Consider the following 24130-nt stretch of genomic DNA (forward strand, 5'->3'; position numbering starts at 1 on the left):
GGATGCGCCGGGAGAGAATTATTGACGTCGTACTTATTGTTTGATGAGTTACATGCAATTTTATTTTACCAAAAATAAAACCTTCTCCATTTTCAGGAGCAATTGTGAAAATTAGATATTCATTGTAATATTTTTCAAAATATCATTTTTGTAAAATGTCATGCTAAGTTCGTTGTGTGATAAACAAATAATAGTACAATTTTCAACGAGCGTATAATGATGGCTATTATGCAAGATGATGCAACTTCCAACACGAGCCGTAGGCGAATGGTGCAATTTGTCTGAGTGAATAATAGCCATTATACGCTAGCTGAAGACTATACCACAGCTTGTCAAAGTGCATTATAAAGATCACCTAGCATCATAGAAACATAATTATGCCATAAATGACATTTTAAACATGAATAATATTAGATAAAAATATATTCTTATATTCGTTGTTTTTTTTTTTCAAAGTTGAGATAAAGTTTAAAGAGGGTTACTATCACAAATCGACTAAAAAAAAGCCTTTCTTATGATTACGAGACATTGTAAAATCTTACGAATGGCAGAAAGAGTAGATTTATCGAAAAAAATTGTTGACAAGGTCTCAAGATTGCATTTTACTGCACAATGTTAAAAAATTTGGATTCAGAGTAGGATTTCTTTGCTGTTACTTTTAGTAAGTATACTGAATCTGAAAGTACAGATCGGACGAAAAAGTTAATGTAAAAAATCTACATTCTTCGCTCAGTGTTAAAGAACTAAAGACTTTTGTGAGCCAACATTTATTTATGTAATTTGTTTCTCGACACAATTTGTAAAATATTGGTTAAAACTCACCCTAACTTCGACTTCATTTCCAAACCAACAGTACAAAGCTATTTGACTGGTAATAGATGCCACGTAGAACAACAGGGAATAAAATTCGCTACTCAAGGGCTCCACCTAATAGACGATTGTAAGATTTGTATCGAAAAAAAAAAGTTTTTCTCGTTAACTCACCACTGTCAGTTGAAAAAAAGCCATCGCCAAAGAAGCCGAACTGGCAAAAAATTGCCCCAGAACTATCTCGTTAAAGAACTGATTGGATTTTTTGGTAAATCTAAAACCCATCAATTTTCCTCAAATTTTCAATGAATCTGCCTCGTCTCGTACCTCAGAATTTTCTGATGGTGTTTTATGCAATTGATTAATTTCTCCCTGTAATCACTATGTTTGCAAGTGCTGAGATTCTTTAAATTGTCACATAAAATGTCGCATTGTGACATCGTAAACACCATTAATGCGGCTATTAGTGTGTCGACGTTTATAGAAACCATGGCGAGGAACGACACACTGAAAATTTGGTAGAAATATGTGATTTCGTAAAATGGAGAGATCGTGGTGTCGTAAGGGTACCAAGCGAAGAATGGTAACCGGTGCTCGTGGAACGATCCATCCATTACCGGGAAAACAGCGATCAAGAGGACAGTAGTACCGTAGGTGAACCACAACGTCTTGTACATGAACGTCCAGACGTTTAACATCGGTTGGACCAAATGTCTTTGGTGTTGAGTCGGTTGAAACTCTTTACTCTCCAGTTCTACCATGAGCTCTTTGAGAATTCGTATCTGCCGGATGAAGTAATACGCTTTGACGGAGTCGAGACAGAGTGTGAAGAGGACAAAAATGATCGCTGCTAAGGCCTCCAGGTCCGAATAAATGTAGAAAATGTATATTGTTTGGCAAAGATTGTTTCCATCGGCGAAAGCTTTCATCGAGAACGAGTAAAATGTGTACAAATTGAATTTGTAACCTTCGTTCAGTTTGGGCCAAAGACCCAACAGTCTCAAAACAAGAATATTCGTTTTGATTGTCAACCTCCAACTGAATTTTTCCATTATCGGATTAGGACACTGACCAGACAGACCGCTGACTAGCGACTAATTCTTCAGTGAGCAAACTTTAAATGGACATTAAGGAATTTTTAATGCCATAATTGTCCCCTTTTCATTATTAATGGTCCGTTTGCTCCTCAACATAATTACTTCCGGCAAAACAACTGGATAATAAGCAGGTTTTATCGAATTAATGAATGTTTTAACCATGAAAACTTAATTTTTTTTTTCTATTTTGGAAACGAAAAATAGACAGCGAAACGGTTAATTAACGAAAATTGTAATTGAAGGGTACAACAACAAGGGAGTTTGTGAGATCTCGAGAAAAATAAATTTTTAATCTGCATTTTTTCACTGCAGTTTATTTTAGACAGTGGACGAGCAAAGGACGCATTTGGATAAAATTAATTTAACGAAGCTGATTCACTTTGAAAGAAAAGTGTAACGTGTATCAAAGAAACGATTTATAATGTTGGTGAAATATTTTGAGAAGTGGTGCCCAACAGAAAAAAGTAATAGAGACGAAGGTAAAGTTGCAATGATAATAATATTCTAGGAGAAATTATTTCCAGGTTAATTTTTACATACCGGCCAAAACTTTATGAAGCATTAAATACAGTTGAAGAAAATACGGAAAACTAAATCAGTAGATTTGTGTGTTTATCAAATTTAATAAAGAAACCAAAAATTCCAAATAATAATATTTAAAATATTATTAAAAATGTAAAATATTTAAGTAAAACATTTCTATGTCTACAACTACAGTAATGTTGTAGTTTTGAAATAATTTTGTTAATTTAACATAGCAGTGTTACAAAATGTTATCAATAAAAATTATATGTAATATGCTTTAAAAATGTATAAAACACTGTATCGATAGGGAATGTCGAAAATAAGAAATATGACACCTTTGTGTCATGTTTTGTGCCAAAACAGGAAAATATAAAAGAACTTTTTCGTCATCTTGACACAATGTATTATGCATTTCACAAGACAATATTTTTGACAGTCTTAGAATGTTAATTAGTAAGATACCAAAACGTTTGTTTCGTTATAAAATGCTTTGACTCCACGATAACTGTTATAAAAATGAAAACATTCATTGATAAATTAAATTTCACAAAATATTAGTTATTTGTACAACTAGTTATGAAAGTCTTATTTTTTTTCATGAATTTGCAGCAAATAAGTGGAAAAAAGAGACTTTCATAACGTGTTGTATTGTAATTTCAATTTGGTTGTAGGTCGTAAAATTTTATTGGATATTATGAGCGATTAACGGGCACAATGGTTGGGTTTGAAAAGGTTGGAAAGCGGCGCGTGCCGTTTGCCGTACAATGCAAATATACCAAATGTACAATACAACCCTGCTTAAAATATTACCTGCTAGTGGTAAACTAGGATTTATAAGCCCCGCAAGATCTTTAACTTAAAGTACCATAAAATTTTACGACCTACAACAAAAATTACAAAAAAAAATGGATATGCTTTCACAATCATTTCCAAGGAGATGAAATAAAATGATGTAAAAAAGTAGTCCTCTCACTACGATTTTTCGTGTAAAAAAGTGCCACTTTCATTACGATATGCAAAATAGTTATTTTTGTATTAAGTGCGCAAAGTGATTGTTTTTTGTTGGGGCATGAGAATGAGTTTTTGGTCGAGACCGTCAGGTCGAGACTTCAAACTCATTCGAATGCGCCAACAAAACAATCATCTTGCGCACGAAATACAAACACTATTTTTTCTACAACAGCATTTTAAAATTTTTGAATTTTTTAATTTTTGTAAAATTTTCCTTGGATGCTAAAATATTCGTCAAAAAGTTTCCTTGGGTGCTAAAATATAACTATTTTAGCATCCAAGGAAACTTTTTGACAAATATTTTTTCACTATCAAAAATGACATACTTTGCGACTTGATAACGATGCATAAATGTCACGTTTTTTTGACAGTTGTAGAAAAAATATTTTTTAATTGTGTCACAAGAGGAAAATACGTAATTATGGATTACAGAAATGGTGGATGCGCCGGGAGAGAATTATTAATGTGTTTGTTGTTTGATGAGTTACATGCAATTTTATTTTACCAAAAAAGAACATTCTTCATTTTCAAGAGCAATTGCGAAGATTACACATTTTTTGTAATTAATGTAAAATAACATTTTTGTAAAATATTATCCTAAGTTTGTTGTGTGATAAACTAATAATAATACAGGTTTCTGAAGGGAACATATTTTTAATCACCTACATTTATACAAAGTAAAATTTAAATTAATATTTGTTGAGAACTCATTAATTACATTACAAAAATAATAAATTCCTCAAAATTAGATATTTAAATAGAATATCTGTGATGTTTGACTAGTTAACTAATGCCATAAAACAATTTAATTGAGTGATTGCGGCAAATTCGCCAAAAAGTTTTAATGTACTGAATTGTTTTAGAGAATATTATATTATTATACAAGTTTTATAAGACGGTATATTGTCGCACGCGGGGGTTTAAACTACGACGAGCCTAGTGAGGAGGTAGCAAATGCGACAAAACGTCTTATAAAACGAGTGTAATACAGTGTTTTTTCTACCTTGTTAGTTTTATGAAAATTCCTGTTTGAACAAAATTTAATTTCACATGGGGATTATTTTGTCTATGATGTTTGGGTTGGTACTTCTCATCTGATTGTTACAATTTGACAATTGACGTTTGATTTTGTTGGATATTCAAGGTCCACTAACAGAAATTGCGTGATACTGCCAATATGACAAAAATAAAAATTTCCAAAAACAGTATCTTAATAGCATTCATTAAAACAATGTTTTTGGTGTTTCAATAGTCATTAAAGACGCAAAGTAGAAAAAATATACAAAAAATTATTCTTGTATTTGTTGATTTTTTTTTAAGTGAGAGATAAAGTTTAGAAAGCTTTTGTTATCACAAATCAATTAAACAAAATGATTTCTTAAGATAATGAAATAGTTAAAAAAAATTCATTAATTGCAGAAAGGGTAGATCTATCAAAAAATTAGTTATTTGTACAACTAATTATGAAAAAGATACTTCCATAACGTGTTGTACACACTATTTTTTTGCATATCGATATAAGTTGAGAAATTTGGCCTAAAAGGATTTATAAAAAATTACAAAAAAAAAATAGGTATGCTTTGACAATCTCTCCAAGGAGATGGAATAAAATGATGCAAAAAAGTACTGCTTTCACTACGATTTTTCGTGTAAAAAAGCGGTACTTTCAGTACGATTTTTCGTGTACTTTCATTACGATATGCAACAAATTTTCAGCTACAATATGTGAGATGTTTGATGAGTTGACAAGCTCTGAAAATTGCAGTTTACTGGATAATTGTAAAAAAATATTGAATCTGACTGAATCAGTGTGTGTGTTTTTTTTTAATACAGATCGGACGAAGGAGTTACCGTAAAAATATACGTTGAACATTTAACAACAATTTATTACTAAAAATAATTTGAAATTCGCTCAGTATTAGAGTACTAAAGATTTTCATCAATGTACTCGTACTGGTAGAAGTAGTTAGAGAACATTTACTTAATTTGTTTCTCAACACAATTTATAAAACATTAGTTCAGAACTCACCCTAAATTCAACTTCATTTCCAAACCAACAGTACAAAGCTATTTGGCTGGTAATAGATGCCACGTAGAACAAGAGGGAATAAAATTCGCTACTCAAGGCCTCCACCTAATTGACAATTGGAAGATTTCTATGAAAATAATAATTTTCTCGTAAACTCACCACTGTCAGTTGAAAAAGCGCCATCGCCAAAGACGCCGAACTGGTAAAAAATTGCCCCAAAGCTATCTCGTTGAAGAATTGATTGGAATTTTGGGCAAATCTAAAAACCGTCAATTTCCCCCAATTTTCAATTTGATACTACCTCGTCTCGTACCTCAAAATTTTCTGATGGTGTTTGATGCAATTTATTAATTTCTCACTGTAACCACTATCTTTGCAAGTGCTGAGATTCTTTAAATTGTCACATAAAATGTCGCACTGTGACATCGTAAACACCATTACAGCGGCTATTAAAGTGTCGATATTTAGACAAACCACGGCGAGGAACCCCGCGCTGAAGATTTGGTAGAAATACGTGATTTCGTAAAGCGGGGAGGTTGTGGTGTCGTAAGGGTACCAGGCGAAGAACGGTAACCGGTGCTTGTAGAATGATCCATCCATTATGGGGAAAACCGCCCACAAGAGGACAGTGGTACCGTAGAAAAACCACAAGGTCTTGTACATGAATGTCCAGAGGTTTAACATCGGCTGGACCAAATGTCTTTGGTGTTGGTTCGGTTGAAACTCGGTACTCTCCAGCTCTACCATGAGCTCTTTGAGAATTCTTATCTGCCGGATGAAGTAATACGCTTTGGCGGAGTCCAGACAAAGTGTGAAGAGGACAAAAATGATCGCTGCTAAAGCTTCCAGGTCCGAATAAATGTAGAAGATGTAGATTGTTTGGCAAAGATTGTTTCCATCGACGAAAGCTTTCATCGAGAACGAGTAAAATGTGTACAAATTGAATTTGTAACCTTCGTTCAATTTGGGCCAAAGACCCAACAGTCTCAAAACAAGAATATTCGTTTTGATTGTCAACTTCCAACTGAATTTTTCCATTCTTCGATTAGGACACTGACCAGACAGACCTATTCTGAGTTAGACCGCAGACTAGCGACTAATTCTTCAGTGAGCAGACTTTAAATGGACTTTGCGGAATTTTTAATGTCATAATTGTCACCGTTTCATAATTAATGGTCCGTTTGCTCCTCAACATAATTGCTTCCGACAAGACAAGTGGATAATAAGCAGGTTTCATTGAGTTAATGAATGTTTTAACACTGAAAACTTAATTTTTTCTCTATTTTGGAAACCAAAAATAGACAACGAAACAGTTAATTAACGAAAACTCTAATTGAAGGGTACAACAACAAGGGAGTTTGTGAGATCTCGAGAAAATAAATTTTTAATTTTTTTTTCGATGCAGTTTATTTTGGTCAGTGTAAGAGCGGACGCATTTTTGTACAAATGTCACTTAGAGGTTAGTTCAAGTTAAAACAAATTAACTTCTACTAAAAGAAAAGAACGACAATGTTGATGAAACATGTTAGGAATTAGTGGTTGTTAGAAAAAAATTAAAGGTAATGGTGCCAAAATCTCTGGATACATTTTGTATAAAAAAATTGAATAATAGTAAGACAAGAATAAATTTATTACTAATATTATTTTATAGAAAATCATTTTCAGGTTATTTTTGATACACCAAAGGAGACATCATGGCATTAAAAAAGAATTAAAACGAAAATCACGGATTTGTGATATTATTATAAATCAAAGACGTTTGGAAGGTTAATTTTTAAATTTCATTAAAAAGGATGATTGCCTCATTTCACTAACCAATAAGGGATTTAACACAGCACAGTACTATGTACGACTTTTATGAAGAATTCCAAAGAGAAATATTTATTCTCATAAGTGTTTCTAATCTCGATAAATGGTGGATGCGCCGGGAAAGATTAAAAAATCAGAAAATAAAATACAGGGTGATTTATAATAGGCGTAAAAAACTTTTAAGTCGTGTTCGGGACGTAATTTTAATAAAAAAATGTTATACAGGGTCGCTACAAAGTATGGCAACAGTTAAATATCTCGAGAAAGGTTTCTTGAAAATCCTTGAGATTTAGTATGGAGTTAAGAGCATTTAAATTCTATTCTTTGCAATTTTTTCAGTTTTATACCATCATTTGTTTTCGAGATACAAAGCTAATTAGAATTTTTTTAAATAGCAACAGGGATTAATTTTATGATTTTTGAAAAGAGATTTTTTTTTCTGAATTCAACGATGTAATAATAGTTCACATAACAACACTAAATTTTTTTTTTTTATTTAATTCAAAAATAAATAAACGTAGCTACCGTTTGAGGCTCTTTTTATTAAACCTATCAAATCGTTTGTTGGAATTCTTTGAAATTTGCTGCGGAGTTAAGGGCATTTAAATTCTATAATTTGTATTTTTTTTTTAGTTTAATACCTTCATTTGTTTTCGAGATACGAAGCTAACTTGAATTTTTTTAAATGGCAACAGGGGTTAATTTCATGATAAAGAGTGGTTTTTTTTAATTCAACACTGTATCACATAATGACCGTTTCATTTTTTGTGTGTCATCAAAAGTGTCATCACTTCAGCACAGCTTCGTCTCCTATCACCATATCCAGTCATCATTAGAACTTCTATCCGCTCGGTTTCACTTAAATAAGGCATTTTTATAACAAATAAATAAGTAATAAATAAATTAATAATAGAAACTGTTTTCAAAGATAACTGTTTATTTATTTTTGAATTAAAATTTAAAAAAAATGTTTGACTATTCTTATGTAAACTATTATTACATGTGATACATCGTTGAATTCAGAAAAAAAAACCTCTTTTCAAAAATCATAAAATTAACCCCTGTTGCCATTTAAAAAAATTCAAGTTAGCCTTGTATCTCGAAAACAAATGAAGGTATAAAACTAAAAAAATTGGAAGGAATAGAATTTAAATGCTCTTAACTCCTTACCAAATTTCAAGGATTTCCGAGAAACCATTCTCGAGATATTTAACTGTTGCCATACTTTGTAGCGACCCTGTATAGTGTAGATTTTGTTATTCATTCAAAGAAATGTTTTATTACATTAACATTGAAGACTTTGAATATATATTATCATTTTCGCCTCTTTTATTTGACATGCTGCTTTCAAACAGACCATGGATTTGCGACAAACCTGATAACAACAACAGGAATTGTTTTCACGATAGTACCAATATAATTTAGAAATCATAACAAAATGGTGAATCCGATGGTAAATAACGGGTGACTATTAAAATTTTCACTTAGGGTTGGCTATGGATCATTCTTTGTTTTCCGTTGCACCTTAGACACTGACAAGTTTGACACTTCAATAAATGTTTTTTCTTTTAATTTGGTTATGTTTCAATTGTACTGACTGACATTTGTCGTTCGTTCTTGCGTGTGTCTAAAGTAACAGAAAAAATAAAAACTCGTTCAAAGCCAACTCCACGTAAAAATTTTAATAGTCACTCGTTATTTCCTTTTCGTTGTGTTTTAGCTGAATTGTGAATCTCACAACAAGTATTTAAATGAAAAACATAAGAAAATATATCTAGTTATTCATGTAGAAATTTGACATTTGAAGTCAAACAGACAAAGGCGATATAAATACGCATACAAGAGAAGTGATGCTTAACACAAACAGAATTAACGTAATTAGCGCAAAAGAGAAAAGTAAAGAATCCAGATGCGACCCCTGAGGGACTCCCGATGTTGCATACATATTGTATAATTAATAATAATAATACATCACAAGAGCAGTCTCACTTTGCTTTAAAGACGGAAAAAAACATCCACAAATGTTTCCTAACTCTTGATTAAAGCAAATCTATTTTGTCGTCATCTCGATTTATTTGAATTTATTTGAATATATTTTTTTTTAAATCAAACTGTCTCAATTCATTCATGTCTCATTCACCGAATAAAAAACAACTCTCTTATAACTGTGGTAATGATCTGATCGTACTAGAATGTTTTTTAATATACTTACACCTAACAAATAACATCGAATTCTGGCATTAAAAACAAAATATAAGTACAATTCATTTGGTGGTCGTATTTTTGTTGTGTGACTGTTTTTTTCTAATCAAAGCTTCTTTTTTCAAATAGATAGGCTAATTCTTCGATCAAGAACATTTAGATAAGTCAACTCTGTCAACGACAATGACAATGTTAACTCACAAAACAAATCAATTTTTTATTATATTATACAGGGTGTCCTAAAAATAGCACACTAACGGTGCACTACGGTGTAAAAGAGATTACCGTAAACGTGATAAAAATGTTTAAAAAATTCTGTTGGACTTATTTGCTGATTTGGGGGTCCTTGAAAGTGGCACTTAACAGGTCAATTTCGAAATACATATATGTATTAAATTGTTATAAAAACTACCTCGAATCGTACATATTATCACAAAGTACAAGATCACTAACTATCAATATCTGATTGTGCAGAATCAGAATCAGAATCAGATTAGAGAATTTACAAGCTTTGAAAATTTTGTAGTGGATTTAAGACAATTTTTGATCTTGGGTTTTTTCCCAGTAACGCAATAACCCAAGTCTTAGAAATTTTTACATGCCTTTTCAAATGTTAAATCACTTAAGATTTATATCAAAAGATTGATCGTCAATAAAAATGCTGCGAGGAGGAACTCGTCCTTGAAAGACATCTGGTTTGCCGGAAAAAAGAAACATGTGTTGGAATTACGTTTTTTAATTTGCGGTAATTTTATTATTACTAATTAAATCTTCACCGTCTAACACTTATCTGCATTTTGAATTTCATAAAAAACCGTTGGAAATGTTATATTTAATATTATTATTATTATTATAAGGTTTGTTTTTGTGTATATTATTTTAACATTTGATGTAAACGGTTTGTCGTAAATAAACAATTATTATTATAAACATTTTTTAATTGGAAATTAATCTATCACTCACCCTCTCTTCCACTTGATTACCAAACCAACAATACAAAAATATCTGCACCGTAACGGAACCAACATACATCGCAACCCAAATACCTTCACTGCTCAAAGGGTCGACCTAATTCACACAAAATGAACAATTTCTTCATTTGAGTTCTTGCAACTCACCAAAGTAAACTCGAACATACCCAAGGCCATCGACGCCGAACTAGTAAAAAACTGCCCCAAAACCATTTCGTTGAAAAATGTATTACTATTTTTAGCAAAACTGCAATACATTTCCTTCAAATTTGAAATTCTCCAGATTTTAATTGAACATACCTAAGAATCTTTTTGTGGTGCTCCACACACTCTATTATTTTTTCGCCACGGTCTCCACTCTTGATATTCCTCAAGTTGTCACACAAAATATCACACTGGGTCACAGTGTACATCATCAAAGCCGCCATCAGAGTGTCCATGTTGAGATTACAGATCGCGAGAAACCAAATACTGAAGACTTGGTGGAAATATGAAATTTCGTAATTGGGCGATGTTTTGGTGTCGTAAGGGTACCAAGCCCAGAAGGGCAGTCTGTATTGTCTAGCAGACCCATCGATTACAGGAAAAAACACCAGGAAGAGCAACGCCGGGGCCACCATGGTCCAAAACACTGCGTAAATTGCCCGCCAAGAGTTCAGCGTCGGTTCTAGAAAAATCTTCTGGTGCTCACTCCTCGGTTGGAAATCTTCACAGTCCAATTCCTTCATCAGGCTTTTGATTATCTTTATCTTTCGCACGAAGAAACAGACTTTGACGGAAGCCAACCAATAGGTGCAAAGCACAAAAAATGTGGACGCCAAAGCTTGCAAATCGGTGTAAATCTCGAAAATGTAAGCTGTCTGAAAGATGTTGTTTCCATCGGCGAGCAATTTGGCACAGATTGCGTAAAAAGTGTATAGATCGAGTTTGTAACCGTCGTCACTTTCAGGCCAAAGTCCTGTCAGTCTCAGCATCAGGAGGTTCGTCCTGATCGTGGATTTCCAGTCGAACTTGTTCATTGTGACTGACACTGCACTGTTGTTAAAGCTCGACTGGTAGATAAGAGGCGAGTGGACAGACATCGCCACAAATAATTCTTTATTAATGTCCCAGGAAGAATTTTTCCAAGTGGGTAATTACGGTTCGATTTTTATTATGACTAGTTTTCTCTGGTTTTAAAGAAACGAATAATAAGCAGTTTTATTGAATTAATGACGGTTTTAATTGGGAAAATTTTTCATTTTACGCATTTTCAATGAATTATCCAACTGACCGCTTCTCACGAACATAACTGATGGTAATTAAGGGGTCCGATTGATGAAAATTTAAAATGACAGTTTAGGACCGTGCAATTGTTCATATTTACAGAGAAATTAATTTATTATGAAAATTTTTAAATACGCTTTAATTTTTTTATTGATTCGAAAGGTCGTGCCTTGTGGGTGATTTCATTTAAACATTTAACTGTCACCAAAAAATGAACAAGTGTTAAATTTTTGTTCATGTAATAACAATTTAATATTGTCTAATTTATTGAAAATCTTGGGAAGTAGTACGTGTAAAATTAGTGTACGCAAATTGACCATTCACTAAATAATATGAAATTAATATAAGAAATCAAATAAATAAAAATAATCAAATATTCACCCTGAGACTGAGGGTTTTATATTTGCAATACAAGATCATGTTATCAATACAAGAAATTATAAAAAACACATATGCGGTTTACAATCGATCATCGATAAATGTAGGATTTGCGGAACTGAAGAGGAAACCATTGAACACATCATTTCTTCTTGCACCGTTTTGGCTCAAAGCGAATATAAGAAACGTCATGATATATTCGCTAAAATTGTACACATGAATTTAGCTGTTAAATTCAATTTATTAAAGATACACAACCACATTACATTTATAAACCAGAAAGTTGTTTGGAAAATGACAATTACAAATTATATTTTGATCGCACAGTTTTAACTGACAGTCACATTCAACATAACAGACCAGACATTATTATTTTAAATAAACAACAAAAGCAAGCATATCTTTTAGATATAGCTGTTCCAAATTCACACAATACAGGATGTTACGTCCGACCAAACTTTAACCGCGAGCTACTGGCTTCATGTAGAACTCGGAAAAAATATTTAAAAAATTCTATGTCAAAAAATAAAATGACATTTAATTTTTGAGGAAAAATTTGTTTTAACTGCTTTTAGTCTTCTACGTTTTCCCATAACCTCGTAGGTAAAATTTCGGCATATTTTTAAAATACACCCTGTATATCATATTTTGTAAAACATACACCAATGCGGTTTCCTTGTTTTAAAGCATATTTCCTAGAGGTTACTTCGCAAACAAAATACAAAGAGTAGTTAAAAACATACGCGCCATATTACCGTTCGTAAAGCAATGGATCGTTTTCAACACTTGTAAAGTAAATAACTATTTTCCTTAACTAGTAAACACACCGTTACCTTTCAATTTTAGTTAAGGTAACTGCGATTAAGGTAACTGCGATTTACCGACGGATGTTGGAAATTTCTGAGGGAGTACAGTAAATTTACGGTTAATTTACTCTTTTTACAGTTACTTTAAAATTAAAATATTCATATGTCACTTTAGTTTAGTGTAAAAAAAAAACACATTTACAGGTATTATTTTCCGATAAATGTTTCTTTAATTTTGACTGGCTAATAAATAATCATAATTACCTATAATAGAGAAAATAGAAATATTGGGTTGGCAGCTCTGTATGTCAAAAACTTTGACATTTGTTATTTAATAAAAATCTGCAAAAGCGCAAAACACCGTATCTTTCAAAAAAATGTTTGGTCAAGTAGACCATGAAAAACAAAAGCATTGTAAACGTATGACTTAACTTGAATAATTCAGGCGTAAATGTGTTTATCACTATAATTGTTTTGAACGAACTGTCATAAAATGACAAGTTCAGAAAAAGCTCAAGAGAACGGTTCTTTTCTTACGATTCTACGAGAATTGGTGTGGCACCAAGACCTGACACTGCGGCCGCGGACGGGCCGCGCGGTTCTATCCCGCCAGAGGTACCGTCCGTCTTCGTCGTATACCAAACGCATTAAAGTTAGGTTATCTACCCAGAGCAACAAATAAATTCGCGCAATATAGGGTCTAAGAGGTAATTCGCTCGCATTCTTCCCTAATTTTGATTTTCATATCATCAATTGTATGGACAAGTTCTTTGAAAACGGTGTTTTTTAAATGACGAAACAGGAGATAATCGACGTAAGATCTGGCGTTCTTGCAGGCCAAAGATCTCGATTGATCAACTTATCGTCAAAAAATTGCCGCAAATAACGAAGAGTCTCCCGTGCTGTATGGGCTGTAGCCCCGTCTTGTTAAAAATACCCAAGATCCAATTCATCATCGTGGAGTTAATTAATGAAAACATCAAAAATGACATTGGACAGTCTCAACACTACCACTTTCTCGAAATGTGTGAAGTGTGTGACCATTGCAAAAATAAGATTCAATCATGAATATCTTTTATTCAGGAGTGAAAATCATTTTCATAGATAAAATTTTGGGAACACACTTATTATGGCGATTAATGACTTGTTCAATTATTGTGTTTTTGTTTTTCATAACCTACTTACAGCGCTCAAACTAATCAGGCACTCGGCTTCGCCTCGAACCTAGTTTTTGCGCTGTAAAATACTCCAATGTAAATAACTATTTAATCTTCTCGATTCTGTCTTAATAACGCACAGAATACTACCATTGCAGCTCTGCAACACCTGAATATTAATGCAATAATATTTTCATTTCTAAATCAAACAAGTTTACATTTAGATAATTTTTGTCATTTAAATCATCAAAATCATTTTGTAAAGAAATAGTATTATGATCTTGTACTGTTTCGATGGCTTTAACCCGTCTGCATATAGTGGAAATAAATGTTTAACGCAAGACAGAATTAATATACCCAATTGGCGTACAAGAAAACATCGAAGGACCCAAATGCAATCCTTGTGGGACTCCCAATGTTACACATACTTCGTTCTAGTAGATACCGTTTATTTTGTAACGTAAATAATTCAATCATTCATGTATTAGTTTATCGAGGAGCAATGAATTTAATTTTTTTATACCGTGACATCGAAAAAAAAATTAGAGTTGGCGTGACCAAAAATATCAGTTGGCAATTCGTTAAAATTTCAATTATTAGATGTCAGTCTTAAAAGTTAGGTAGGTGATTTTGAGAACGTTGAAATCTTGATTTTCATAAAGGTGTGCATTATGTGTGACCTGTCGGTTGTAAAAGAATCATGAGGAGCTCCAATCGTATTTACGAACTAGAGTAAATGTTCGAAATGTCTGCCTTCAGCTTCCAAACATAATGTTACTCTCTTCGCTTCATATTTTCAAATGACCTTCGCAAAGCTGCGACATCAATTAAATTGCAGTTATCTGTAATTACTTGCATTAATTCGGGAATTGTGCCGGGCCTGTTTTTGCACACGTTGTTTTTCAGGTATGGAAAAACAAAATAATCAAGGCAAGTTGTTGGTAAGTGCCTTGAAACCCCGGAATGACAGTTACTATTGTAATTAATGACATCTGATGACATTTGAATTAAATTTTTACGTGCTGCCAACTGAAGTGTATTAATCATGGCCATCTCGATTTTTTTTATTTTCGATCGCACGGTACAATGTGATAAAAAAACTAATCAGAGCAAGCGTTGCAAATTATTATTATCGGTCATATCATGAATTTTAGACGTTAGAATTATAATTGTGCATTTCACTATTATTACCTGATAATGGAGACAATTTATAAAATAAACAAGAGTAACATTTTTGATTTGTAATTAAGCAGCTTTACACGCGATGTCACTGGTAAGCTGATTTTTCGCTAAAATGTCAAAGAAACGTCAATTTTAAAGCTGGTGTTAACCTATTATTAACCACTACTCTTTAAATTGGGTCCTGACGTTTTATTTTCAAAAAGAAAAGTTGTCACTCAAATTGTTTTTATATTTGTGCTAAATTTCATCAAAATTAAATATGAATATAAATATTGTGATTTTATTTTTATTGCTTTCTCATTCTAGGTTCAAATGCAAGCCTGTTCTTTTACTCCAACCACCACACGGTCCACAATTTTTTAATTAATTTCTACAATCCGTTCTTAAATATTTAACAAAGACATTTATTCGTCACTCACCCTGTCTTCCACTAGATTCCCAAACCAACAGTACAAGAAAATCTGTACCGTCATGGAACTCAAATACATTGTAACCCAAATGCCTTCACTGCTCAAAGGCTGGACCTAATTCACACAAAATCAACACAATTTCTTCATTTCGGTTCTTCCAACTCACCAAAGTAAACTCGAACATACCCAAAGCCAGCGACGCCGAAGTCGTAAAAAACTGCCCCAAAACCATTTCGTTGAAAACCTTATTACTACTTTGAGCAAAACTACAAAACCTTTCCTTCAAATTGGAAATTTTCCGGCTTTTAATTGAACATACCTAAGAATTTTTTTGTGGTGCTGTACACATTCTATTATTTGTTTGCTGCGGTCTCCGCTCTTGATATTCCTCAAATTGTTGCACAAAATATCACACTGGGTCACAGTGTACATCATCAAAGCCGCCATCAGAGTGTCCATGTTGATATTACAGATCGCGAGAAACCAGATACCGACAACTTGGTAGAAATAAGTGACTTCGTAATTGGGCGATGTTGTGGTGTCGTAAGGGTACCAAGCCCAGAAGGGCAGTCTGTGATGTCTAGCGGACCCATCGATTATGGGAAAAATCGACACCGACGACAACGCCGGTACCGTCACAATCCAAAACGCTGCATAAATCACCTTCCAGGACTTCAGCGTCGGCTCAAGAGAAATCTTCTGGTGCTCACTCCTTGGTTGGAACTCTTCACTCTCCAATTCCTTCAATAGACGCTTAATTGTCTTTATTTTTCGCATGAAGTAGTAGACTTTGATGGAGGCCAACCAGTCGGTACCAAGCACAAAAAATGTGGACGCCAAAGCTTGCAAATCGGTGTAAATCTCGAAAATGTAACATGTCTGAAAGAAGTTGTTCACGTCGTTGAGCACTTTGGCACAGATCGCGTAAAAAGTGTACAGATCGAGTTTGTAACCGTCGTCACTTTCAGGCCAAAGTCCTGTCAGTCTCAGCATCAGGAGGTTAGTCCTGATCGTGGATTTCCAGTCGAATTTGGTCATTGTGACTGGCACTGCACTGTTGTTAAAGCTCGACTGGTAGATAAGACGCGAATGCACAGACATCGCCACAAATAATTCTTTATTAATGTCCCAGGAAGAATTTTTCCAAGTGGGTAATTACGGTTCGATTTTTATTGTCAATAGTTTTGTCTTGTTTTAAAGAAACGAATAATAAGCAGTTTTATTGAATTAATAACCGTTTCAATTGAGAAAAATTTTCATTTTACGCATTTTCAACGAATTATCCAACTGACCGCTTCTCACGAACATAACTGATGGGGTAATTAAGGGGTCCGGTTGATGAAAATTTAAAATGGGAGTTTAGGACCGTGCAATTGTTCACATTTACAAACAAAACATTAATTTTTTATGAAAATTTTCAAGCACGCTATCATTTTTTTATTAGCTCGAGATGTCGTCGCTTGGGAGTGAATTCGTTTAAACAATTAGAAATTAGCAAATATTAAGTAAATATTTTTCAAAAAATTCGTGTCCCAACAAATTGAGATACTTTTTAATTACAATAATGTACTCCGTAAAATAAACCGCAAACTACGAGTATGTCACCCGATAAGAAATGCTAACAGATTTGCAGAAGTGAAGTGCATGAAGACCTCAAGAGTATTAACACATTTTTTTTAAATTCATATGTACGAAGATCGTTTTTTTGAAATGCAACTGAAGACCTGAAGAACTGTTATGTCCTGTGTGAAACTAAAAATGCCATTTTCTACAGAGACACTGTTGTAATAAGCAATAACTTTACATTTCCTTTCTTGGAAAAGTGCTTTTCTGTTAAGTATTTCTTCACAGAAATGGTGGATGCGCTGTGAAAATAAATTGTTGACAGTTCTAAAGGTATTGTTGTTCGTAAGATAAACAAATACAAAAGAGTAGTAAAAAAAATATGATGAAGGCTAAGGATAAAAATAGTTAGTAGTTAATAAAATATCATAGAAAAAATTACAAAAACGATACAGTTGGTTGCAAAAAAATCGGGAAACGAAAATGTTCCTAATGTAAATTTGATTTTGTCCATTTGTCAATTAATTGTCTATTTGACAATACCTATCAAATAATTTTAAAAAGTCATTGAATTTTGACGTTAATTCTAACCTCTCTCTCGTAAGAAGGTTTCACACTATTGAAAAATTGTAAAAATGTGTCAATTTTATTCTGACAATTCCCGTTTTTTTTTGCAACCAACTGTACATTATGTATCTTCAAATTCCTTTTCCGGTTAATTTCATTGGTGAAATAAAACTCACGGGTAAAGAAATTGTTCATAATATTTAGATGTTATTAGAAACATTCATTTTCTAATAAATAGATAATTTACAAAAGCACCAACATACTCAAGCTTAACCAGCCTAATTTATTTTGTTATGTTTTTGTCATATTGTTCGATTTTTTTAATGTGGGTTAATATTAAAAGAAGATTGTTTTTAGAATAGTTTTATTCATTATTATCTATTCACTTTGACTGTGACAACGAAAAAATAGTAGGCGCTGTTTAGCTGTGTGCTGCATACATTTTCCACAAAATTTTTGTGTGGTGTGAACGTGATGTGAAAATGTCAAAATTGACAAAACTTGACCCATGATGATAATGCAATGATCTCAATGTATTTGTCAATATTAATAACCGAAATTAACTAAAAACGTCTGTCTGATTCTGTGATCATGTCTGTTGAAAAGTGAGGTTATGTCCAGGTACAAATCATTCAATGTCAAAACCTCAACAAAATCATCTGGCAATTCTCGATAGAAATGAAGCAAATGATCATTTGGCAGTGAGAGAAACGCGAAAAATACCTAGGTAGGTATTACTAAAAGTAATCAGACCTTTCAATTAATTGCATTGATTAATACAAATATTTTCAGATAAAAACTATTCGGACAAGGAAGTTCAGAAAAATGTTTTATACGGGATGAAAAGGCGGAAGGCATCAAACTACAACAAAATAGCACAAATAAACTTAACTTTATTGGCGATGTTCGTCTTTGTGAGTTGTTTTCCGCTGGCTTCAATAAATGTCTCGAAACAAGTCAATATTGCCCGTTTAGTCCCAAATTTGAGAAGAAAACGTGGCATTTTCTTTTGGACACAAAACTTTCTTACCTAAACTCAATTTTATAAACATGCGCACATAGTTTACGTCGAAAAACGTTTGCACAAGTTGTTCTGTCAGCGAGACGTGACGTTTCTGCCAAAATGGCGCCTCCGAGAGTTGCCAACTGCGGCTGGACTTAGTGTTATCTAAAATTCCCTATCAATAACCTACCGACTGAAAAGTTACTAGCGACTGGCCACAATAGCCACAATCAAAATGAATATACAGGGTGAGCAACAATAACTGTTTCAGTTGGCAATAAAAAATTTTACATGAAATTTTCAAGACTGTGAATTGTACCTATTTTGGTTTGTTTTATTGACATTATTGACAGCCGGTATACATTTCAAATTTAAACGTCTAGGTTTTTGTAATCTTTTATTAATAAAATGGTTTTCTCGTTGGAACATGACACAAAAGTCACCAAAAGTCACCAGAATTTATTGACAACTGAATCAGTAATTGTTGCTCACACGGTAGTAAATTCATTTTTGTAATGACGAACTAGAGTTACTAAATTTAGTAACTTTTGTCTTGTGAATACACATTTTTACAGCGAATTTGGGTTTTTCAAAAGTTAGGTTACCGCTCACGTCATTTGCTTCCACAATTTTGTAATTTTTCATTATATGCTGCTTCGGCTGCTTGCTTATCGATGCTCTACTCCGTTTTGGAAATTCATTCAACAGAAATATGACAATTTAAATCTTTCCCAACTGTCCAATTTTTATTTATTTTGTAAAAAAAATCTAACAAAAAGAGATCTGGGGATGGAAGGAACAAGAAGAGGTAGAGAAAGTGCAAGAAAAATATTTGAGATGGGTGCTAGGAGTGGACAGAGAGACGCCAAGTTACTTAGTGAGGGAAGAGTGGAAGAGGAACAGGCTGAGAGGAAAGCGGGAAAGAGAACGGCCAAGTTTGAGGACAAATGGATGGAAGGGAAGAGTGCAGAATACTGACAGAATGCTTAAGAAAAAGAACAAGGAGAAAAAGAAGAGAGGAACGGGTATGTCAATGAAGATGTGGAAAGATTGAGAGCAAAAGGAAGATGGATGAATGTAGAGTTGAATGAAAGGGACAAAGACACAGATAAGCAAGAAAAAAAGGGAGAAATCAAAGAATTCAGATCCTCAAAAAATACTCAAATGACTCACCCTGACTTCCACATCAGTCCCACACCAGCAATACAAGAAAATTTGTACCGTGATGGCGCTCACGTAGAACAAGAGAGAATAGCACTCGCTACTCAACGGTTCCACCTAATTCCCAAAATCAGAAATTTCGTCGAAGAACTAATCCAAAACTCACCAGAGTCAATTGAAACATCGCCAACGCCAAAGAAGCCGAACTGGTGAAAAACTGCCCCAAAGCGATCTCGTTAAAAAATCGATTACAATTCGCGGCGAACCTAAAACCTTCCAAAACTCTTCCACCACCCAATCTCACCCCCAAAACCTGCCATACCTCACGATTCTCTTGTGGTGCTTGATGCACTCCACCAGCTTGTCGTTGAAGTCGTCCCCAGTCAACCCCTTCAAGTTATCGCTCAAGACGTCGCATTGTGCAGAAATGAACATCATCAACGCCGCAATCAGAGCGTCCATATTGACATTGGCCATGGCGAGGCACCACACGCTGATTATTTGGTGGACGTAGGTGAGTTCGTAGAGCGGCGAGGAGTGGGCGTCGTACGGGTACCACGCCCAAAACGGCAGTCTGTGCTCCTTCACGGTACCATCCAGTATGGGGAAAAACGTCCACAAGTGGAGCGTGATTATGGTCAGCACCGAAAACGCGGTGTAAATGAGTCTCCAAGAAGTGACGCTTGCTTGGAAAACTCTTTGTTGGGCGAGTTTCGGCTGGAACATCGTCGACTCCAGTTCCGTCATTTGTTCTTTGAGGATGCTGGTCTTGAAGACGAAGTAGCACACTTTGACGCCCGCCAGCCAGTCGGTGAAGATCACGAAGATTATCGCGGCGAGGGCTTGCAAGTCGGTGTAGATCAAGAAGATGTAAGCCGACTGGAAGATGCTGCTGCAGCTGACGACAAAGTTCAACACTGCGGAGTACAGAGTGTAGAGGTTTGGCTCGTAGCCTTCTGCGCCTCTGGGCCAAAGACCCACGACTCTCAAAATCATGATGTTTGTCTTGATTATGGACTTCCACTGGAATTTGTCCGGTTTTTTGTCGCTCTTCGCGAACATGTTTACTCGAGGCTCTGCACTCGAGGAATGGCTCTAGAACTCTGCCGCACCGGACACAATCATTTTTTATTAATATTGCAGAACGAGTAATCGGTGTAATTAGTCTGGGGTGTATTATTAATGCCCTGTTTACTTTCCACGTGATTCTTTTCTCACGGCAAGAAGCTACGAGACGGGCGGATAATGATGGGGCGTTTCCTAATAAATGAGAGTTTTCCTATTTTTCCAAAAAAATGGTCGACTCGCACGTGACTGGCTTCTCACCAGAATCCAACAAGAATTGGTAATGGAGGGTTTCAGTCATTAATAAAAATTTTAATGGAGGGTCCAAGACGAGGAAAAATTAATTTTTCATTTGGTGCTTTGGGACACGTAAAGCTTCAGTTCGAAGTCTTCGAGTGAAGAGAAAAGTAGTTGACACGTGTTGTGGTGCATCGACGATAAATTATTAAAGAAAGAAAAACATGTAAATGGGCAAGAAGAGTTGTTACCAAAGGTGAAGAAATTTAAAAACTTGACGAAAGGAAGGTAAAGAAAAATACATTACTTCATCTGTTAATTGTTGTCTAGGAAAAACTTGATTGTTTTGTCAACATTGTTGAGGCACTGGATTAACAAAATTATTTTTAAGAGTGTCAAACGTAAAATCTTTTGTCCTTTCTCTATATTTCTAAGTTAATCACCATGGTTGGCTGAACATTTTGCTACAAATTTAATAGTATTTGGAATAATCACGATAGTAGAGATTAATTCCCACGTCCCCATCAAACGTGCGTGTTCAGCCAATCAGACCGCTTGCTTTCACCCAATCAAAAATATTTAGCGCGATAAAAACGTCGTACTACTCTGTCATCTGTCAAAAGTGATTAAAATTCCATGCTACTCCTGTCAGATTCTTAAATCGTTTTTAATAATTGTGTTTTTAATAACTGTAGGTATCATAAATAAAGAATTAACGTTAAAGTTTGTATTGTAGAATTAATTTTGCCAAAAATAACACGACTTAATTTTTTATACAGGTGTCCCTAAAAAAAAAAGACAAGTCCATTGCTCCCTTATTTATCGGAGGATTTTAATTATCTATACACCAAATTAAAACGGCCTACTAAATTCACGTATAGCTCCAAGGGCTTCAAGGCTACACTGTGAAAATATTTTTTTTTCAAATGGGAATACATATTTTTTGGTAGTAATTCTGATAGAGATGTTTATTCTGAAAACAACAATGTATCACAAGTATAACTTCACATAAAAAAAATAACACTAACTTTTGAAACAAATGACGAACACCAAGCGAGAAGCTATCAAAATGCATTGCATTACAGTGTAATACCCAAATTAAGTTAGCTGGAAAAACAAATGACAAATAATAACATATGGGATTGTGCATCTATGTATGCTGTCAATAATTAGCGCAAAATAGACGATGGTAGCGTTTTTTACAAATTTTTTTTGTATTTTTGGTATGTAAGTGTATACTTGTGATACACTGTTATTTTCAGAATAAAAATCTCTATTATAATTACTAAAAAAAAGTATGTGTTCCTATTAAAAAAAAAAAAATTTGACAGTTTAGCCTTGAAGCCCATAGGGCAATTCGGGAATTTATTAGGCCTTTTTGTAGCCCATTGATAACGATTTAATTTGGTGTATAAATAATTAAAATCCTCCAATAAATAAGAGACTTATGGACTCGTCTTTTTTTGGGACACCTGTAACTGATAAATTTACAAATTTTCACTTAATCATATTTGCTTTAGACAATTTTACTCGTTGATATTTGGACATTTTATTCAAAGGTTAAACCCTCGAGCTAAAGCTCTCGGGCCTAATCAGAACAAAAATGCCCAAATTCAACTCGTAAAATTGTCAAAGCAAAAAGTTTTCGTAAAATTTAGCCAATAAAAAAATTAGGTATTGGTATTTTACCTTCGATTAAAAACTAGAGACAATTTTTAGGTGAGTTTATCCCAAAGCAAATTAAAAATTTAAAAAACGTTTCGTTGATAACTCAGTATGACGTAATTAAGTGTAATTTTTTTTATTATTTTATTTAAGGTCATGTTGTTATGTTGCACTTAAAATGACGAATTATTAAGTCCCCTACGTTCACTTAAATTTACATAAAAAATGCCAAATCGTTCGTATTAAATTTGTAAATTTTATAAAAAAAAAATGCTATCTTAATTAATATTTGTGTAAAGAAACCTTTCCAAAAATTTACTCTGGCTAAACTACAAATCATTTCCATCATATTGTACCGTGCAATTGACAACATTGACTACTGACAGCTTCCTTTAAATTGTCAAAGTGACGCTTCAAAATGTTTAAGTACATTTTTCTTACGGAGAGTTATTTTAAAGACGCCGAACGGCAGGAAAATGGTGAGTGGATGTATTTCATACAAGCTTGCGTTGAAGATTTTCGAAATGCATTCCCTAATTTTCTGGTTGAATACCCAAAAACACTCTAACTGTTTAGATTTTGGAAAACGCGTTTGGAAATACGAAACTGCAATTGACAGTTGCATCCTAGCCGGAGGGAGAACTGCATTATTCTCTAGTGCTTCATTTGCTGTAAATCACGAATTTACAAGATTGAACATAAGAGAGAACCTTAAACGTCAAAATGTTTACATAACCTCTAACAGCGTCTCAATTGACATATACGCTCTGTATAACTGAAACAGTTGTTTTCTGAAACGCACGTGCTCTGATAATAGTTATTTGTAACACAAGGCCAGAAATTGCACGTTTGCGAGCATAAGTACGGTTTGCTGTACGAGTCGCAGACGAGTATTACAAGTACGAATTTTATGTTGAAAATTTCCAAGGCATACTTGACTTTTCAAAACTAACATTATGTTAAAAATTAGTCTTGGGCTAAACCCCAAAAAATGAAAATTTAAATCGAGAATTTTTTATCTTTTACAAGAGTCGTTTCACCTATCCGGAGACACACTGTATATAATAAAAATGAAATGCTGTTCGTTGGTAAGTGCCTCACTTGAGAACGGCTGGACCGATTTGGCTAATTCTTTTTTTTTAATTATTATTATTATTATTATTACACCACCCAACAGACATGTAGTCCAATTAGAGGGTAGGAAAAAACCAAAATC

The 24130-nt window shown here is 33.8% G+C and overlaps 2 protein-coding genes across 3 annotated transcripts in view; both read right to left on the reverse strand.

Annotated features, from left to right (window-relative positions):
* LOC138139269 (odorant receptor Or1-like) overlaps positions 1-24130 on the reverse strand; it is a 210359-nt gene that overhangs the window by 150364 nt on the left and 35865 nt on the right. The window contains exons 1-3 of one of the 2 annotated variants that reach the window (XM_069059494.1): positions 15973-17284; positions 15820-15919; positions 15663-15767 (exon numbers count right to left, since the gene is read on the reverse strand). The exons of the other annotated variant lie outside the window; for it this stretch is intronic. Of the exons in view, the coding sequence (XP_068915595.1) occupies positions 15663-15767; positions 15820-15919; positions 15973-16754 (987 nt within the window). The 5' untranslated portion in view covers positions 16755-17284. Of the gene's footprint in view, positions 1-15662; positions 15768-15819; positions 15920-15972; positions 17285-24130 lie in introns of those variants that run through there. 2 annotated transcript variants of the gene reach the window in all.
* LOC138139045 (odorant receptor Or1-like) lies at positions 19936-21009 on the reverse strand. The gene is made up of 3 exons (XM_069059202.1): positions 20270-21009; positions 20114-20213; positions 19936-20064 (listed from the first exon to the last, which is right to left on the reverse strand). The coding sequence occupies exons 1-3, from the start codon at positions 21007-21009 to the stop codon at positions 19936-19938; spliced, it is 969 nt and encodes a 322-aa protein (XP_068915303.1).

This window comes from Tenebrio molitor, chromosome 1 (genome assembly GCF_963966145.1).
Source record: "Tenebrio molitor chromosome 1, icTenMoli1.1, whole genome shotgun sequence".
NCBI classification, from domain to species: Eukaryota; Metazoa; Arthropoda; class Insecta; order Coleoptera; family Tenebrionidae; genus Tenebrio; species Tenebrio molitor.

Excerpts from the sequence above, each read along its gene's own strand:
- LOC138139045 (XM_069059202.1), bottom strand. The coding sequence starts at position 21,009 with ATGTTCGCGAAGAGCGACAAAAAACCGGACAAATTCCAGTGGAAGTCC. Across the intron at positions 20,214-20,269 it reads CACCACAAGAGAATCGTGAG|GTTCGCCGCGAATTGTAATC; the intron begins GTATGGCAGGTT and ends GGAAGGTTTTAG. Across the intron at positions 20,065-20,113 it reads CGATGTTTCAATTGACTCTG|GTGGAACCGTTGAGTAGCGA; the intron begins GTGAGTTTTGGA and ends TTTGGGAATTAG.